The sequence below is a fragment of the Dendrobates tinctorius genome, unplaced genomic scaffold, assembly GCF_039654945.1.
Source record: "Dendrobates tinctorius isolate UK_male_01 unplaced genomic scaffold, ASM3965494v1 ptg000223l, whole genome shotgun sequence".
NCBI classification, from domain to species: domain Eukaryota; kingdom Metazoa; phylum Chordata; class Amphibia; order Anura; family Dendrobatidae; genus Dendrobates; species Dendrobates tinctorius.
This window is the reverse complement of record NW_027361890.1, coordinates 9,105,955-9,124,862: the sequence shown is the minus strand read 5'-3', so window position 1 is coordinate 9,124,862 and position 18,908 is coordinate 9,105,955. Positions and strand designations below refer to the sequence as shown.

At 46.5% G+C, this 18,908-nt stretch overlaps 2 protein-coding genes across 9 annotated transcripts in view; both read right to left on the bottom strand.

Annotated features, from left to right (window-relative positions):
- Positions 1-11,033, bottom strand: part of SGK2 (serum/glucocorticoid regulated kinase 2) — a 186,461-nt gene extending 175,428 nt beyond the window's left edge. For all 3 annotated transcript variants that reach the window (XR_012222375.1, XM_073555322.1, XM_073555321.1), the window contains exon 1: positions 10,920-11,033. The gene's annotated coding sequence lies outside the window, so the exon portion shown is untranslated. The remainder of the gene's footprint in view (positions 1-10,919) is intronic.
- L3MBTL1 (L3MBTL histone methyl-lysine binding protein 1) overlaps positions 10,722-18,908 on the bottom strand; it is a 74,927-nt gene continuing 66,740 nt past the window's right edge. For all 6 annotated transcript variants that reach the window (XM_073555318.1, XM_073555317.1, XM_073555315.1 and 3 more), the window contains one exon: positions 10,722-11,893. In XM_073555318.1, coding sequence (XP_073411419.1) covers positions 11,759-11,893 — 135 coding nt within the window. In that variant the 3' untranslated portion in view covers positions 10,722-11,758. The remainder of the gene's footprint in view (positions 11,894-18,908) is intronic.

Below are 18,908 nucleotides of genomic sequence, written 5' to 3'. Positions count from 1 at the left end.
GTTATTAAGTGTAGTTACTTGATACCTGAACTATTGTGACCCTGTGTATCTGGCCTGGATGCCCCAATTATATATGCCACCCTGGGTAGAAAGCACACCCTAGAATGCCACATGCCTAGGCTACTGGTAGCAAATTTGACCTAGCAAATATGTGAAATTGAGAATATTTCCTGTCACATTGCAGTGGAAGATGTGATGAGATGTTGGCACAGCATCCGCGATCAATACATGCGGGAACACCAGCAGCGGGCCAGGAGTGGTGATGCGGGCCACACAAAGCGAAAATATATTTATTATGATCGCCACTCCTTCCTCACTCCTATTCTGGATCTGAGACCGTAAGTAGATACCTCACACCACATTACACAGATACTTTACAGGGCCACAAAAATGTCTTTCATTTTGGCTCTGTTCTATTTCATAACAGAACTCAGTCCAACCTTACGGAGAGAGGAACTGGCTCAGATACCGAGCCCATCATAGATCCTGGGTCTGTAGGGGATGAGGTGGATGGCCCATCTTCTCCCCCTCCAAGAAGCATGGGTGAAGATTCCTCTCAGGAAAATCCAGTACCTGCACCACAAACCCCACCACCAGGACCACATCCACAAGCAGGACCGTCTGCTGCTGCACCATCAGCCATACAGGAGGAGCAGGGCAACATCAGCAGCAGCCCAACTGCCCAGATCCGGGGCTCCCCACAGCCTGCTGGACCATCCCGGCGAGGAAGAAGAAGGTGCCATATCCCTGCCCAAGATACCCGTACTAATGTTGACACAGGGGTACTGAACTATCTGTCTAGAGTCAATAATGATGATGGCGAGGAGGCATACTCACGCAGCCTGGCCCTTTATCTTCGTGCCCTTTCCCGTGAGGTGAGGCTATGTATTCGAGGATGTTTTCACATCCTGCTTGATGCAAGCACACACCCCAATACCCCATATGAGTTATTTGAATATCTGGAGAGGTGGCAGCTTTCACCCAGAAATCTGATGCGCCTTAGACACCCCACACACATGCTTGCTCAAGCAGGCTCTGAGGATCCTCAAATACGTGGGCCTACACCTCACCCCCTTGCTCCCCCTACCCAACTTTTTCATTTTCAACAGCAGCCACATATGTCTGGCTCTAGCCAACCTCACCAATATGGCCACTTGTTCCCACCCAGTGTTGGAGGCTGGTCCCAACCTGGTTGGGGACGACATGGCTATTTTGGTGGGTATGAGATACGGGCCTACCAGCCCCAACAAGAGGCCCCTCTCCAGTATCACTCTGGCCAGTACCAACCACAATCCCAGGAGGCAGTACACTACCCACATCATGGGCAACAGTATGCCTCCACACAGGGCGATGGCCAAGTTGGGCAAAGTAGCCAGCAGCAAACACAGGCTGGTCTTCCGCCTTCTCCTCCCCCGACCTACCAAAATTTATAATGTTGCCATTTTGGTTTTGTGGTTGTTTTGTATGTCAGAAAATGTTATTTGTACCCAATGTTCACATCTGCACAAAGGCCAATTTGGCCCATTGCCACATTTATCATATGGCAATAATATGTTTTTTTTAAAAAAAAAAAAAGGCAAAAGTAAACATTTGTCTACTACATTTTACGTCTCTGTCTCAATTCTAAAAAAAGGTGTCCGCATACTAACATACGATTACCAATGCAATTAAACAGTCATAGAATCATAAGGGGTTTAAATATATATATTTAGACAGACATAAACCAAAAAATTATAACATAGACACAGCATGCTCTTGCCAAGAAGTTTCCCCCTCAGGTGACATAAAGTAATTTGTGAAAATATCACGCACTTTGAGCCCAGAGAGCGGTCTATGTTGAGGGTTGATAGGTGGTCTCGCCCTACGCACATTGTCCGACCCACGCACAACACCAGCAGAGGAGGAGCAATCATGTATCCTGGTGAAGTTATGAAGAACCACACAGGCTTTAACAACTTCATTAACATTTTGTTCACTCAGCTGAATGGCAGACTGGAGTACCCGCCATTTGGCACAAAGAATGCCAAAGGAACACTCCACCAGTCGCCGAGCACGTGATAGGCGCAAGTTAAAAATTCTGCGCCAGTGGTCCAGGTTGCGCCGGGGATATGGCCTAATGACATTGCGCGTTAACTGAAACGCCTCATCTGCCACAAGGACATAAGGGACTGATTCTTGAGTGGAGCCTGGTAGCTGGCGTGGTGGTGGTAGATCCAACTGGTTGGTGCGTAGCCGCCGACCCATAATAGAAGTATTGAAGACTCTAGAGTCTCCCGTCCTTCCATAGGCCCCAATGTCAACAATTATAAACTTGTATTGAGGGTCGGCCAGAGCCAACAATACAACAGAAAAGTATTGTTTATAATTGAAGAATTGGGAGCCAGAGTTCGGCGGCTTACGCACCCGGATATGTTTGCCATCAAGGGCCACAATACAATTAGGAAACTGGCATTCCTCCTCAAAGTTCCTTGATATCCTCAACCTGTCTTCCATCCTGGGCTCGGGCATGACGAGTTGATGTAGTCTTGACCATATTTCACTACATGTCGACCTGACTATGCCAGAATCTTCCAATGAGAAACTCATGGTGGAGGGCGGCATAAGACAGGCCAGTGGACAGGAAGCTGAAGAACAACAAAAATGGAACATTTTAGAATGCACAAATTAACAAAAGACCAGGTACATACATACCAAACTTGTTAGTGAGTCAGATCTACTAACACACATATATTTGGTCGCACAATGACTAAGTGATATTCAGTACATATTACACATAACATTCTGGTCTGTAAGTTTAAACATATCTGGAATAAGATGAGGGCATTAAACTTAGTCCAAGAAACAAAAAAGACATACTTTGGGCAAAACATCATGAACATAGAGAATGTGGTTGTGTAGTACATACCGTACTGTGAGTAGAAGTCGCTCCTCTGCAGATATAGCTTTGCGCCTCCTTATGTCCTGAAAAGTTATCCCAGGGCGCACTGTCTCCAAGAGTAGACCAAATGTTGCAAGGCTCATGCGACAGTATTGGTAAAATTTTTCCGGACGCTCCCGCAGAGAAGAATAGAGGCGGTGAAAATGACCTCTTGTGAGTCATTGCCTCAAACGTGGATGGACCCACATGCGTCTCCTCCTCCGCGGATCCACTATCACTGGGTATGGTTGACCAAAGCGGCGTGACAAAAGCCAGTTGAAGAGAACCTGCTCAGTTGTGTTGAAACTCAGACTGTCTGCCATATTGCACATACAACACCAACACACCTAGTCAAGGCAAGTTCACAAATGGACAGAATGGAGGCAGCCACCTGTTCCTGAGCCAATAAATAGGGTGCAGGCTAATGATTTAAATAGTTTGCAGGCCTCAAAACCGTTAAATGTCCATTTTGCAAGCCTGCGAGAAAATCTCGCCATACGGATGCCATACGGATTACATACGGATGCTGACATGCCCAAAATACGCAACCACACCTTGCTTACGGATGACATACGGAGCACTATTTAGGGGTCATTCATCCGTATTACGCATGTAAAATACGGACCGTATTTTGCGTCGGTTAGTGTGACCCCGGCCTTAAACTGTAATCTTGTTGCGGGTAGTTTTGAAGAATTGTTTTTATTGTATCTCCAGCCAACTGTTAAGCTGACTTACAAGTGTAATATTATTTTTTATTCCTTGCAACTGGAGAATCTCTTTCGTCACTCCATTTCCAGTTCAGACTTGGGATTTCCATCATCTCCGGAATTGTGAAGCACACATGCCGTGCATTGTGGGACTCTACATGACGAGTTTATGCCACATCCCACATTGGAGAGTTGGCTTGAAATTGCAGATAAATTCCAACAAATCTGTCAGTTTCCCAATTGCTTGGGTGCAGTGGGCAGGAAACATATCTGCATTGTCAAACCTGCTGGATCTGGATCAGAATATTATAACTATAAAAAAATATTTCTCCATTGTGCTCATGGCCATCGCTGACTCTGAGTACAAGTTTATAGTGATTGATATTGGGGCCTATGGCAGCTCCAATGATTCCCAAGTTTTCAAATTGTCTGCAATGGGGCGTCATCTCTATGGAAACACCTTCCAATTTCCACCCCCAAGACCGCTGCCTGAAACAAATGGGCCACCAAAGCCATTTGTTTGTTTTGGGGATGAAGCCTTCCAACTATCGGAACACCTGCTGAAACCATACTCCAGTAGTGGATTGATGCAAACTAAAAGAATTTTTAATTCACGCCTCACACGAGCACGAAGAATGGTGGAGTGCGCTTTTTGGGATTCTGACAGCAAAATGGCGAGTTCTATTGACCGCTATCAACCTGAAGACTGAAACTGTGGACAAGGTGGTGAAAGCTTGTGTGGTTCTGCATAATTTTGTTATATGCAAGGAACAAATTTGCATTGATGACCACCCTGAAGAAACCACCTTGCATGATTATCACAACATTACGTATAGAAGTTCTGTATGAGTTTCAAGAATGAGGGACAAATTTGCTGAAAACTTTATTTCACCTCAAGGAAGAGTAGACTGGCAGGATGAGAGAGTTTGAAAAAATTCTCTTGTACCTTGTAACCAAAAGTAATTTACCTTCTTTACCAAAAGTATTTTACCTTCTTTACCCAAGTTGTGTGCCTGGTTGTGTTTTACCCAAAGTATTTTAACTTCTTTACCCAAGTTGTGTACTTGGTTGTGTTTTACCCAAAGTATTTTACCTTCTTTACCCAAGTTGTGTACCTGGTTGTGTTTTACCCAAAGTATTTTACCTTCTTTACCCAAGTTGTGTACCTGGTTTTTACCCAAAGTATTTTACCTTCTTTACCGCAAGTATTTTGCCTTCTTTACCAAAGTAGTGTACCTGGTTGTGTTTTAACCTTTGGATTTTAACTTATTTAACCACAGTATTTAACCTTGTTTTAAAATCCTTTTTTCAACCTTATAACCAAATAAAAGACCTAATTTTTAAACAAACTGTTTTTTTATTAACAAAATATTAAATAGAAAAAATTACAAATCTACATAGTGGGGGTTGGAAATAATGCTGGAAGGGCTGTCAGATTGGGACAGTTCGACATTGGGAGTGTGGAGAGAGGAAAGTAATGGTGGTGGTGAAAGATCAATAGGAACAGGTGAAGGGGTGGAGAAAGAAATGGAATGGGTGGACATAAAACCGGGTGTTGTATTGGGAATTTGGAAGGTTTGAGGGGTGGAGTCGAAGGATTGGGAGGCAGAAGAGGTGGAGGGTGGAGAAGAGGGTTGTGTTTGGGTCATGATGGGTGTTGAAGGAGAATGGTGATAGTGGGAAGGGAGTGGAGGCGTGGGTGATATGGTTGGTAAATGGTACGGGGCGGTATGTTGGTATGGGGCAGGCTGCTGGTATGGGGAAGGCTGCTGGTACGGGGAAGGCTGGTGGTACGGGGAAGGCTGCTGGTACGGGGAAGGCTGCTGGTACAGGGCAGGCTGCTGGAATGGGGCAGGCTACTGGTATTGCATAGAAGGTGGAGGAGGGACAGTGGCTGGAGGGGGGGCAGGTGTGGGAGGATGTACCGGGGAGGGTGGAGGAGGATGGGAGCTAACTTGCGCTAGAGCAGACTGGCATGATTGCATTACATGCATCTGCTGGTCAGGAGATAGGTTATCCATGCGCTCAAGCACCGACTGGAAAAATGTGTGGTTCGGAGCTTTACTTGCGTCTGACTGCATCCTAACCAGAAGTGTGCGCAACTCAAGAATACTGTTGATAAGGAAATTAAATCCTGCGGTCATTTGCTCAGACAACAGTTTCAGACAATTCTGAAAGGATGCATTCAGATGTAAGAACTCGGGCGCATAGCTCTTTTCCTGACCCCTCTGGCGCTGCCACCCAGAACCCACAGGTGTACTAGAGGTGGCAGCAGCAGAGGGGTGAGGTAAAGGAAAAGCTATATCCTCACCAGCTGATTCATGCAATGCAGGCGGCCACGATGCTGCAGCGCAAGGGGGTTGTACCGTAGGATCAGATGTGAAGGAAGGCTGGGAAGGTGCAGATGGTCCGGGATTGTCGACGTGTCCCTCGGTAGCGGACTCCTTAGGGATTTCCCCAGAAGTGTTCAATGGTGCAGGCTCCCGAGTGCAGCAGATGGTGCTGTGGAATAAAGAGAAAAAAGATAACTAATATATTGATATTGCATGGCCCTGGCTGAAAGCAAGAAAAAAAAGGGTTAGTCATGTAAACATTTTGAATTAAATGGGGTGGGTAATATTTATTTACTGATAGGGCTCTTGAGTATTTGTATTTGCTCCTGCATCCTCCAGATCCACTCGGGGCCCGCATCTCATTGTTTAACTCCTTCTTGAAGCGATCCCTGATTGACCGCCATCGCTTGACAATTCTCTTGCCTGAAAAGTGAAGGACAAATTGGTTAGTATACAACACTTTTACATCCAGCAACATGACTGAACTGTGTATACTTACGCGCTTTATGTTGGGCCTGAACCTCGAGGCCTTCCCAGTTGGCAACAGGTTGCTGACAGACTTGCTCCCAGAGCCAACGGGTCACTAAGAGATCGGCGTGACTGCGGTCCCCCATATTCCACAGTGGCTCCCTTTCTCGGATCAGATCGATGAGGAGGTCAATATCTAGGCCCGCCTCCTCCTCACCGTCCAAGTCAGGAGCCGACTCTGAAGCCTGTTAAAAAAGACAAAAAAAAATACATTAGACTCCAAACAACATAATTAGGGACAAAAAAAAAAAAAAAATAAATAAAGGTGCTTAGCCCATGTTAACCGCCCTTCCGCTCACGCCGACTCTGGGAGCCGCTTCAAGGACCTCTGGATCGGCCTCAGAATCTGAAGACTGTGACATAAAAACAAAGAAAAATCATGTGCTTGGATGTAGGCTTGTGCTGTGTGCAGTGTGATGTCTGTACTAATCAATTTTTTATGTGTTTTATGTAGTGTGTCGATGTTTTTCGGCGATGCATGCAAGAAACTTACCAATTGCGCGCCCACTCAGGGTATCTCTCCAACCCTTCGGTCTTCTTCTGGAAGCACCTCTTCAGCTGCTGCAGCTTCCTGTTATACAAAAATTATCGATTAATATATATCTATATACACATACATATACAGTGGGTCATTTAAGCTTTATTGCTATAAGAGCACTTATGTGACCATCAAAAGAATACACAGGGCATCATTACTTTCTAGGGGTAAAATGTGGTCACCCTTTTTTCTATGGGACTTGCACAGGGCATTAACATTTTCTAGGGTGCAATTTTAACATCTAGAGGGCACGAATATGGGGGACAGAAAATGAATCACTGGTATTGTGCCAAATAGCCGGTGCAGTGAAAGGGACGACGTGCTCTGAGATGGCATATCAGAGATGGAGTGTGATATACATAAAGACATAAATAAAAACAAAACCCAAAAATTTTTCTTACCTCTAAGCGCGGACGACGCGAGGGAGGGCTCCCAGAAGAAGATGACATATCTGACTGGCTGGCCTGGCTCTGTAGCTGCTGGCTGCTCTGTGGCTGCTGACTGGCCTGGCTCTGCGGCTGCTGGCTGCTCTGTGGCCGCTGGCTGCTCTGTGGCTGGCCTGGCTCTGCGGCTGCTGGCTGGCCTGGCTCTGCAGCTGCTGGACACGCTCTGTCGCTGGCCCCGCTCTGTGGCTGGCTCCTCTGTGGCTGGCTCCTCTGTGGCTGGATCCTCTGTGGCTGGCTCCTCAGGCTGGCAGCATGGTAATGGATGGATGAGTGCCTCACTGGCATTGTTTATATATGTTATCTGGGGGCTGGGCAATGGGATCTGAGCATGCTCAGACGTAAAAACCGGATCAGGTGGCAGGATGCGGCTTTTTCCAGATCCGGCGCATTCCGGCGCCCAGAGATTACCATTGTAGCAAAAAAACGCTGTCCAGTTTTTCGCCGCAGACAAAAAACGTTCCAAAGAAAACGCTGTCCAGCAAAAACCGGAAGAACCGGAATACCATGTGGCGCAATCTGGCGCTAATGCAATTTAATGAGATAAAACCGGTTTTTGAAAAAAGAGCCGGATCCAGCCTGTCAGAAAAAACCTGATGTGTGAAAGTAACCTTATGGAATCCACAGAGCACAACACATTCGGCTGTTTCAGACATCCCACTCTCCTGTCACACAGACTCTTTCCTCAGCCATGAAGCTGATGTTGGCATGACCCTTAACCACCATGACTTAGCTCATCCATGTACTGATATGCACTGACTGTAAAAAAAAAATCAGGACAGAAGAAAGGTTTTTCCAGTCTACAGATGATTTTTTAGACTTGATACATTTTTATAACAGTTCTAAGGCTGGTTTCACATTTGCGCATTTTACATGCAGCGCACGGCACCGCTAAGCCCCGCCCCCTGCCCACCCCATCTGGTCATCACCTCCTACTATTGCACATGCGATCTGCGCACCCTATCTTTAGCATAGGGTGCGTAGACCGTGCGCTAGTAGGATTTTGGCATGCGCTGCACACTTTTGAAGGTGCGCCGGCACGCTGGGCGCACCTTCAAAAGTGCGCAGCGCACACCAAAATCCTACTAGAGCATGGCCAGCGCACAGTCTGCGCACCCTATGCTAAAGATAGGGTGTGCAGATCACATGCAGCCGTGTGCGATAGTAGGAGGCGATGACCGGATGAGGCGGGCAGGGAGCGGGCAGGAGGCGGGGCTTAGCGGCGTAACGGAAATGTGACCTATGTGTATGTGCAGGGATAGTGCGAACACAGAAGTTGTGCCCTTGCCGTCCACAGGGGGAATATACAGCAGTGCTATGTCTGCTGGGACCAGAGCTTGTTTAAAGATGCTGTGGTTTAACGTCTCATGTTGTCCCTTGTTCATCCCATCGCAACCCCTACTGCACAATTGCCTTGATTGAACTGAACCACAGAATAGCACTGTGAATAGTGTAAAACTATAAAAAAAGAAAACCCATAGCAGCAGCATTGCAGTTTTACTTAGGGAGTTAATATAAGTTAGCTAATGTACTCCAAAAATGTTGCCACTGCAAAATTGCTACAGAAAAAATGAAGGTACTTAGTGCATTAATTGTCCAATTCTTGAGAGCCCAACTGCCAGAGACAAGGTGTACCTTAGTGTTGGGAACCTAACCTGATATGACACTTCTCCTTCGCTTTAAAGCCTATAATTTATAGGACCGGAAGGATCCAGCTAATTAAAACAGCCTTAGGCTGAAGGGTGTAGGAGTGCTCAGATCAGGAGAAGTTTACTACAACAAACAGAAAAAACTGACAGGCACATTTAAACTAGTGTGAACAGTAGAGGTGACCGAATTTGTTCGGATTCGGTTCCGAATACGATCAGTATTGAATATTGTTTTTCCAATATTCATGGAATACAGCCGAACGTCATTAGAGTCAGTGGGATTAGAAATTACCGAATATGTTCAGAACCGATCATAAGACAAACATTCGGCACGGATAGTGTTCGAATACGGCGCAAATAAGTCAAAATCAGATTCGGGGACAAAATCCAACAAATTCACTCATCTCTAGTTAACAGGTGCAAGCTAGGACAACCAAGTCAATAAAGCTAAGAAAAATTAGCTGCGCTCTGAAACGTTAAATTTATTGTTTTAGCACTTCGGAGTGCAGCTATTTTTCTTAACTGCTAAATACATGTCAAATCTCGAATTACAAGCCCTCTTACAGCTACATCAATAATATCTTTTTTCATATTTTATCATAGCGTGCTTGGAGCCATAATTTTTTTCTATTTTACTCACGTATATGTTTGGAAATTAAATCTGTATCGTTAAAGGGTTAAAATTGATGTATACAAAACTAGAAACGTCATATGTTGTGATGGTAAGCAAGGGCCGAACACTGAAACAAGATAATCTTGTCTTCACATGTGAGGAAACCCCTATTGTTGTGTACGCATTGTGACCACTCAGCAGCACTTTCCCTGCTCTACAGCTGTCAAACTGCGAGAATACGGCTCAGGGGACAATAACAAGACCTGACACTTCTGGGACCTTGGCGGGTACAGGTCTATAAAGAATAAAAATGTCCTGTGTTGAGCAGAACCATAAACTCCTGTAATGCCTGAACCTGCCTACACAAATTATTAGGTAAGCAAAAGATCATAGCAATATTGGATGGAACTACCAACAACTATGGCCACCTAGGCTACGGCCATAAGTCAGTAGTGATTTGGTCTTTACAATTAGAAATAACCAGTTGTGACACTTGGACAATGCCTGGTCAGTGTTTTTTTTATATAAGTTATGGAACACATCCGGCACTGCTACATCTAGAAACATTATCCATTCACCACTCACCTGAGCGGTGGATTGAGGGTATGTTCCCACAGTCAGTAAATGCTGCGGGTTGGACGGTGCGCACATCCGCAGTGTCCAGATGTTACAGCATAGTGGATGGGATTTCTGCTCCATCTGCAGAATATGGAACGTTCCTATGCTTACATTTTGGATAATCACGTACATGTTCCACACTTGTTGCCCCTTTCATACCTTCTGCATCCATTTACGACTTTCTCCCGTAATTTGAAGCATTGTCCCAGTAGTTTTGATCCAATGGATTTGACTGCCCAGATATTACTTTTTTGTACGCGCTAAAAGTTGCTAGTCCAGGAGCCCCATTGGCACATCGGAAGCCATTCCAGTGGCATAGACTCCATATTGTGCTGATTCGCCTCAGGTAGGCATTTTGGGTATCCAACGTGTATGTTACAGATAATATAATTGCTTTATTATCCGTGCACAAATAGCTTTACAGCCCCATATATTTACCTAAGAGTGCAGACCCAGAAGCACACCATAAAGTTATTACTGTGTTAACCCTTTTCATCAATGACCCAGTCACTTCTCAGAAACTGCTTGAACGCTGTCCACCTACCAACATGATTATTGAGCGTAATGTCCTACCTGCAGAGTTCGAGGTTTTTGAGGGGGCGATCCACTCTCCCAGGCGTCTACGACCCCGAATTACCTTTAACTAGCAACAAGACTTGTTTTTGAGCTTAAGGAGGTGGGGTGAAAGTAGCCTGTAGGAGGAGGCAGAGGAGGAGGTTGGTGTGGTGGAAAGAGGGGTGGGGGACAGTATGAAGGTCAAATATATTTTTCTCAAGGAGCGCCTGGAGTTTGGCTGGTTAATGAATAATCCCTCAGTGTTTGGGCAATTTTTATGGGAAATGACAAGCACACAGAAATAAGAAGAACCAGTCTTTCATGCAGTCAGGTGTGCTCTTACTGACATGTAAAAGTGAAAGAAATGTGACAGCTAAAAAAATGCAACTCTTCACAGAGATGGAGAAAAGCCAGAAAAAACAGGCAACAACCCAAAAGGCATACAGATAAAGGGTCAGGTCAGAAGATGAATGAGCAGTACTCTGGAAAGACACGAGTTGTGACAACATTATGTATGCTCTGACAATTGTTACACCTCCGGCACCCCATAGCCAGGCATTTTATTGAGGACATAGTTTGGGTGTTGAGTAGGGCAGGTGACTTCTGTCCCATACAGAGTCCACACATAAATCCTGTTGCACAGCGCCATCTGGTGGTCAAAAGTTCTCAAGACTCATCAGCTGACTGTTAGGTAATTCTGAGTTGGCACTAAAGTCCCAGGAGAAATTGCTCAGTAGTGAGACTTTCATATTCAGCGTCTCCGTAAACCATACTTGCTCTGCACAGAGGGCATACAATGTGATATAGGTCATTGGTAATGAAGGGTTACAGGATCTACTGTACGAGCCACAAGTCACTCAGTCTGTAGAGTCCTCTGTGTTCTTGAACATAAGGATGGAGTTGTAAATTTTCACTGCTGGCCCCAATTTTATGCACAAGATCTTTACAATGTCCGTCTGTGTTAGGAGCAGGAGAGCTTGGCCGTCTATCATCTACCAGGAAGAAAAAACGCAGGACTGGGACTTAGTGTCAGGGTAATTGGTGTACTATATACTAATGGAAATATAATGCATATATCATCAGTTATTTAATACGCTTCATTCACTGGAGAGTCATTTCAGCTTTTTCTGGAAGTCTCACAGACAATGAATGAAGTGGAGGTTGAACATTCGACTGCAGAGCCCCATTCTAGGGATCACTGAGGGTCCCAGGGGTCAGAACTCCATATTATACAGGGTGGGCCATTCATATGGATACACCTAAATAAAATGGGAATGGTTGGTGATATCAACTTCCTGTTTGTGGCACATTAGTATATGGGAGGGGGGAAAACTTTTCAAGATGGGTGGTGACCATGGTGGCCATTTTGAAGTCGGCCATTTTGGATCCAAGTTTATTTTTTCCAATGGGAAGAGGGTCCTGTGACACATCAAACTTATTGAGAATTTCCCAAGAAAAACAATGGTGTGCTTGGTTTTAAAGTAACTTTATTCTTTCATGAGTTATTTGCAAGTTTATGACCACTTATAAAATGTTTTCAAAGTGCTGCCCATTATGTTGGATTGTCAATGCAACACTCTTCTTCTACTCTTGACACACTGATAGCAACACCGCAGAAGAAATGCTAGCACAGGCTTCCAGTATCCATTGTTTCATATGCTGCACATCTCGTATCTTCACAGCATAGACAATTGCCTTCAGATGACCCCAAAGATAAAAGTCTAAGGGGGTCAGATCGAGAGATCTTGGTGGCCATTCAACTGGCCCACAATGACCAATCCACTTTACAAGAAATTGTTCATGTAGGAATGCTCGGACCTGACACCGATAATTGATTGTATGGTGTGGTATATGGGGTACAAAGATAGTGGGGCCATTCTTCATCAATGGAAACCTCAATGCCACTGGATATCTGAAATTGCTACATGATGATGTGTTGCCCTCTTTATGCACTGAAAATGGCACGTTCCCTGAGTTTTTCCAGCAAGATGGTGCAACACCACATTATGGGTGTTAGGTCCGAGCATTCCTACAAGGGATCTGACCCCCTTAGACAAGCATTTCTTCTGCGGTGTTGCTATCAGTGTGTCAAGAATGGGAGAAGAAGGTTGCATTGACAATCCAACACAATGGGCAGCACTTTGAATACATTTTATAAGTGGTCATAAACTTGTAAATAACTCATGAAAGAATAAAGTTATGTTAAAACCAAGCACACCATTGTTTTTCTTGGGAAATTCTCAATAAGTTTGATGTGTTACATGACCTTCTTCCCATTGGAAAAAATAAAGTTGGATCCAAAATGGCCGACTTCAGAATGGCCACCATGGTCACCACCCATCTTGAAAAGTTTACCCTCTCCCATATACTAATGTGCCACAAACAGGAAGTTGATATCACCAACCATTTGCATTTTATTTAGGTGTATCCACATAAATGGCCCACCCTGTATATGGCATGACAGCAAGTCCCACAGACAGAGGATAACTTATTATTTTTGGCATAACCTTTTAAAGGGAATATGCTAGTAACATTAACCCTCCTAAGCCGTCTATATGGACACACAGCTGTTAGGAATCTGAAGAAAATGATACCTTGATATCTGCGATCCAATGTCATATTCCAGAGATATCCATGTTTTTCTTATGTGTAAATGCGCTGTTCAGGACTATGGGCCGGACACTGATCTGTATGAGAATCTGCCTCAGAGATTTTTGTAAATGAAAGGAGATGTTACCAGTGTGAGACATGTAATGGTTACTAGTGTGATATGTAATGGCCGCTCTTTGTTCTCCTGATCTCACTGCAGAGCTGTGTGTGATTATAACTGACATTTGCAGGTTCCTCTCAGCTTCAGCTTCCATCTCACAGGTACACAGGGTTGTGATGATGGTGTAATACAGCAGAGCTGTGAGAGCTCCATTGCTAACATGTTGTAAGAAGACAAAGTTCAGTTCTACTGATCTGTGTTACTTGCATGTGTCACACTGGTAACATCCCTTGCATTTACAATAATCTCTGAGGTAGATTATCATACAGATCAGTGTTTGGCCTATATCCCTGAACAGCTCATTTACATATAAGAAAAACATGGATATGTGGCGCCCCCAGGGGTACGGTTGCCACAGTGACCTTACCTCCCTCTAAGGGAGAGTGATGTCATGCCTGGAAGCAGTGAAAGGATCTCCTTATCAGGTGGTTCCAGCATATAACACCATTCCTACTCCAGGTCAGCAGAGGGAGCTCTAAACCCAACTTCAGGTGGCTGCTCTCTCTGGTCAGGAATAGGAAGTTAGTTAGTTGAATTGTGGACAGGGAAGAGAGAGGACGTGGGAGAGACGAGCTGGAGATTGGAGCTATAGCAGAGCTCATCTCCAAGCTTAAGCGCCAGGAACCGGGCGCCAGAATCCGAGGCTGTGTGGATGTTAAAGGTCCCACGGCAAAAACTGGAGGAATAGAGGCTGCAATTCCCTCTGGTCCAAACTAAGGCTCGACGACACAGCAGCACGTGTGTGAGCCAGAGACACTATCGTGACGCGGTCTTTGAAGGAGGCTACAGCTGCCTGTCATGCGAGTGGAGTTCTAAGTAACAGACAGAAAGAGGAACTTGAGTGGAGTTCACAACCGCAAGTACTTGAGAATAGCGCTAGAAAGGAGACCTCACAACCCATCTGTATAGAGAGATTCTCAAATTGCTTCCAGGCTGTCCAACTCCTGTACCAATTGCAACTTGAACCTTGGACTGTACCTACAAAGCTCCATAAAAGGTAAAGGAAACTGCACTCTGTTGTGTCCCTTGAATTCTTCCTGCGTCACCTTCTCAGCACTGCTACATCCTTTGCTCCACACTATATAACCATCTATCCTTCAACATCCTTCACCTGCCCTGGGACATAGCTCTACCCGTGGGGAGCTCTACCAACTCTGCTGCATCATCATCTGTCCCAGAGGATCCTGCAATCCCGGCACACACCTTTCATCCAGCCTGGCAAGCCAGTGAAAATTCAGGGCCTGGCTAAGGTTAACTAGGGGGGAAGAGAATGTCTAATGCGGAAGAAGATTTAGCGGTGGACGCTGCCGTAGTCCCCACAGTGCCGCAAGATGCAGGGACAAGTGCAGCTGCAGCCTCGAAAGCCCAACAGAATCCAGTGGCCGGCGCAGCTCCCAAAGCGCAGCAAGATCAGGTGACCGCTGCTGCAGTCCCTATAATGCCGCTACCAATGCCACATACCCTGAGCGATTTCAAGGAGAGACTGTGCAGTTTATTTGAAGTGCATCCTCTGACTGAAAGCCAAAAAGTAAACATTCTCATTGGACAATTAACTGGTGCAGCTCAAAGAGAAGTAAAGTCCTGACAGGATACTTCGGATGGAAGAAGTTGGAGACCCTACTCCGAGAGAGATTTTACAGGACTGGTATGAGAAATGCCATTGAAAATTGGTGCTGGGAATGTGGACAATGCAACCTGCGCAGGAAGGACCGTAAGAGCCAACAAGTCCCATTACAGCTGATAATCGCCAAACAGCCGCTTGAGTTGGTAGCCTTAGACCATGTGAAGCTGGTCCCAAGCCGTTCAGGCTATGTCTACGCCCTCACCATCGTTGACCACTACTCAAGATTCCTGGTAGTTGTGCCTGTCAAGGATCAAACAGCCAAGATAGCAGCCAAAGCATTCCAACAACACTTTTGTCGATTACCCTGAACGAGTGCTTACAGATCAAGGCCCAGCCTTCGAGGCAGAAGTGTTCCAGGAGTTCTGTAACTTGTACAGCTGCAAGAAAATCAGGACCACGCCGTATCATCCACAGACCAATGGCATGTGTGAGAAAACGAACCAAGTGGTAATTGACCTATTGAAGACCTTGCCCTTGGATGAAAGAAATCTGTGGCCAGAGAAGTTGCCAGATCTGGTAGATCTCAATAATCATATTCCTGTAAATTCCACCAACTGTACTCCAGCCTACTTGATGAGAGCAAGGCCTGGCAAGCAGGGCCGCAGCTATAATGAGTCAAGTTGAGCCACCTGCTGAAGCGGCAGGCAGCAGGGGGTGGCATTAGGCGCTCCTCTACCTGCAGCACCTACAATTTAGCCTCTGAGTCTGCACGCTGGTGCTGTGGTCCTGCAAGAGGCTGTAATTGATGGTCACAGGAGGGAAGTAGTCAGGGCCCCCTGATCATGTGACCCCTGATTCCTCCCCTCCTGTGACCTCATCAGAGGTCCTGTGTGCACAGAGCAGCCATATATGTGGAGTGTGGCTCCGCAGGTGGAGGTAGGTGCCGGAGGCTCCAATGTTCTCTATGTGGAGTGTGGGTGGAGGTAGGTGCTGGAGGCTCCATTATTCTCTATGTGGAGTGTGGCTCTGCGGGTGGAGGTCGGTGCTGGAGGCTCCATTATTATCTATGTGGAGTGTGGCTCTGCGGGTGGAATTCGGTGTTGGAGGCACCATTATTCTCTATTTGGAGTGCAGGTGGAGGTCAGTGCTGGAGGCTCCATTATTCTCTATGTAGAGTGCGGCTCTGCGGGTGGAATTTGGTGCTGGAGGCCCCATTATTCTCTATGTGGAGCGCGGGGGGAGGTCTGTGCTGGAGGCCCCATTATTCTCTATGTGGAGTGTGGCTCTGCGGGTGGAGGTCGGTGCTGGAGGCCCCATTATTCTCTATGTGGAGTGCGGCTCTGCGGGTGGAGGTTGCTACTGGAGGCCCCATTATTCTCTATGTGGAGTGTGGCTCTGCGGGTGGAGGTCGGTGCTGGAAGCTCCATTATTCTCTATGTGGAGTGCGGCTCTGTGGGTGGAGGTCGGTGCCGGAGGCTCCATTATTCTCTATGTGGAGTGTGGCTCTGCGGGTGGAGATAGGTGCTGGAGGCCCCGTTATTCTCTATGTGGAGTGTGGCTCTGCGGGTGGAGGTCGGAGCTGGAGGCTCCATTATTCTCTATGTGGAGTGTGGCTCTGCGGGTGAAGTTCGGTGCTGAAGGCTCCATTATTCTCTATGTGGAGTGCGGCTCTGCGGGTGGAATTCGGTGCTGGAGGCCCCATTATTCTCTATGTGGTGCGCGGGTGGAGGTAGGTGCTAGAGGCTCCATTATTCTCTATGTGGAGTGCGGCTCTGCGGGTGGAGGTAGGTGCTGGAGATTCCCCATTACTGGGCACAGGGGGCAGTAACCTTTTCAGAGCTGAGACTATCTTAGTGCTTTTTTGTTGTCACTTTCTAAGAATCATAGCATTTTGTTCCTTTTCCTCTGATAGATGCATATAACCCAAGTATGGAAAACAGGAAGTAACAAAGCATATTACAATGTCCCTTTCCTGTCCCCACACACAGTATAATGTTCCCACAGTATCACCATCCGCCCACATACAGTATAATGTTCCCCCAGTGCCTCCATCACCCACATGCAGTATAATGTTCCCCCAGTACCGCCATCCCCCACACGCAGTATAATGTTCCCCACTACCGTCACCCCCCACACAGTACAATATTCCCACAGTACTGCCATCCCCCACACAGTATAATGTTCCACCAGTACCGCCATCCCCCATACACAGTATAATGTTCCCCCAGTACCGCCATCCCCCCACATACAGTATAATGTTCCCCCAGTACCGCCATCCCCTACACGCAGTATAATGTTCCCCACTACCGTCACCCCCCCACACAGTATAATGTTCCCCCAGTACCGCCATCCCCCCATACACAGTATAATGTTCCCCCAGTACCCAGTATCGGCCCTTGGTATATGCAGGACTCTGCTGTCTGTGCTGGTTCTCATCGTCCTGGATGAGGTGAAGTTTATGTGTGGGGTCAGGGAGGGTTTACAGTGTGGATGTAGCAGAGCCGTGTGTGTACGAGGTGTATGGAGCAGAGCCGCGAGTGTGTGAGTTGTACGGAGCGGAGCCGCACGTGTACGAGGTGTACGGAGCAGAGTCGCACGTGTGTGTATGGAGCGGCGCCGTGTGTGTGTGAGGTGTATGGAGCGGAACCGCATGTGTACAAGGTTTACGGAGTGGAGCCATTTGTGTACAAGGTTTACAGAGCGTGGCCACGTGCCTATAAGGTGTACGAAGCAGGGCCGTATGTGTACGGGGTTTACGAAGTGGAGCCATGTGTGTACTGAGTGGAGCCGTGTGTGTGTGAGGTGTACAGAACGGAGCCGTGTGTACGAGGCATAAAAAGCAGAACCGTGTGTGTATGATGTATGCGGAGCCATACGTGTACAAGGTGTATGTTGGGGAGCATTCATACCTCCCAGCGGGACAGTCCCGATTTTGAGAGAGATACTGCCCCGGCTGGGAGCTTACTTTTCCCGCGGATATAGGAGTACACGGCGGAGCCCCGAGGAGCACTTTAAAATTCGCACGTGACGTTCCACTGGAAGTGACGTGCTAGAAGCTGACCGGAAATGATGTAATTTCGGGAGGAGATTGTGACGGAACCATAGGGGCACTTCAGGGAATGCTTCAGATCCATCACCGTGTCCTCCTCCAACAGCGCGGATAGCAGGATCTCCTTGAACTCGGGGATGCCGGCCATGTGAGCGGATCATGATATGTCCTGCATCGGGAGGCTCAGGTGGGCACTACAGTGGGAGCCGGGCTGCTGTAGTATCTTTATAGAATCTTTCTTTCTCTCTCTCTGTTTCTTTATCTCTCTAATCTTTCTTTTTTTCTTTCTCTCTCTCTCTGTTATTTCTTTCTTCTTTCTTTTCTTTCTTTCTCTGTTCTTCCTTTTTTCTTTCTTCTCTTTCTTTCTCTGTTCTTTCTTTCCCCTCTTTCTTTTTCTCTCTCACTGTTCTTTCTTTCTTTCTCTCTGTTTTCTTTTTTCTCTCTGTTCTTTCTTTCTTTTCCTCAGTACCAGTCAGCGTGCCCACAGTACCAGTAGAATAATGGGGGTAGGAAACTAGGTGGCACTGGTCACTTTGAGCCTCTCATACTTTTTATTGGTGTATAATCATATGCCCTGAGCACCCCTTAAAGAGGGCCAGCCCCTGGCAACAGGTTACAAACAAA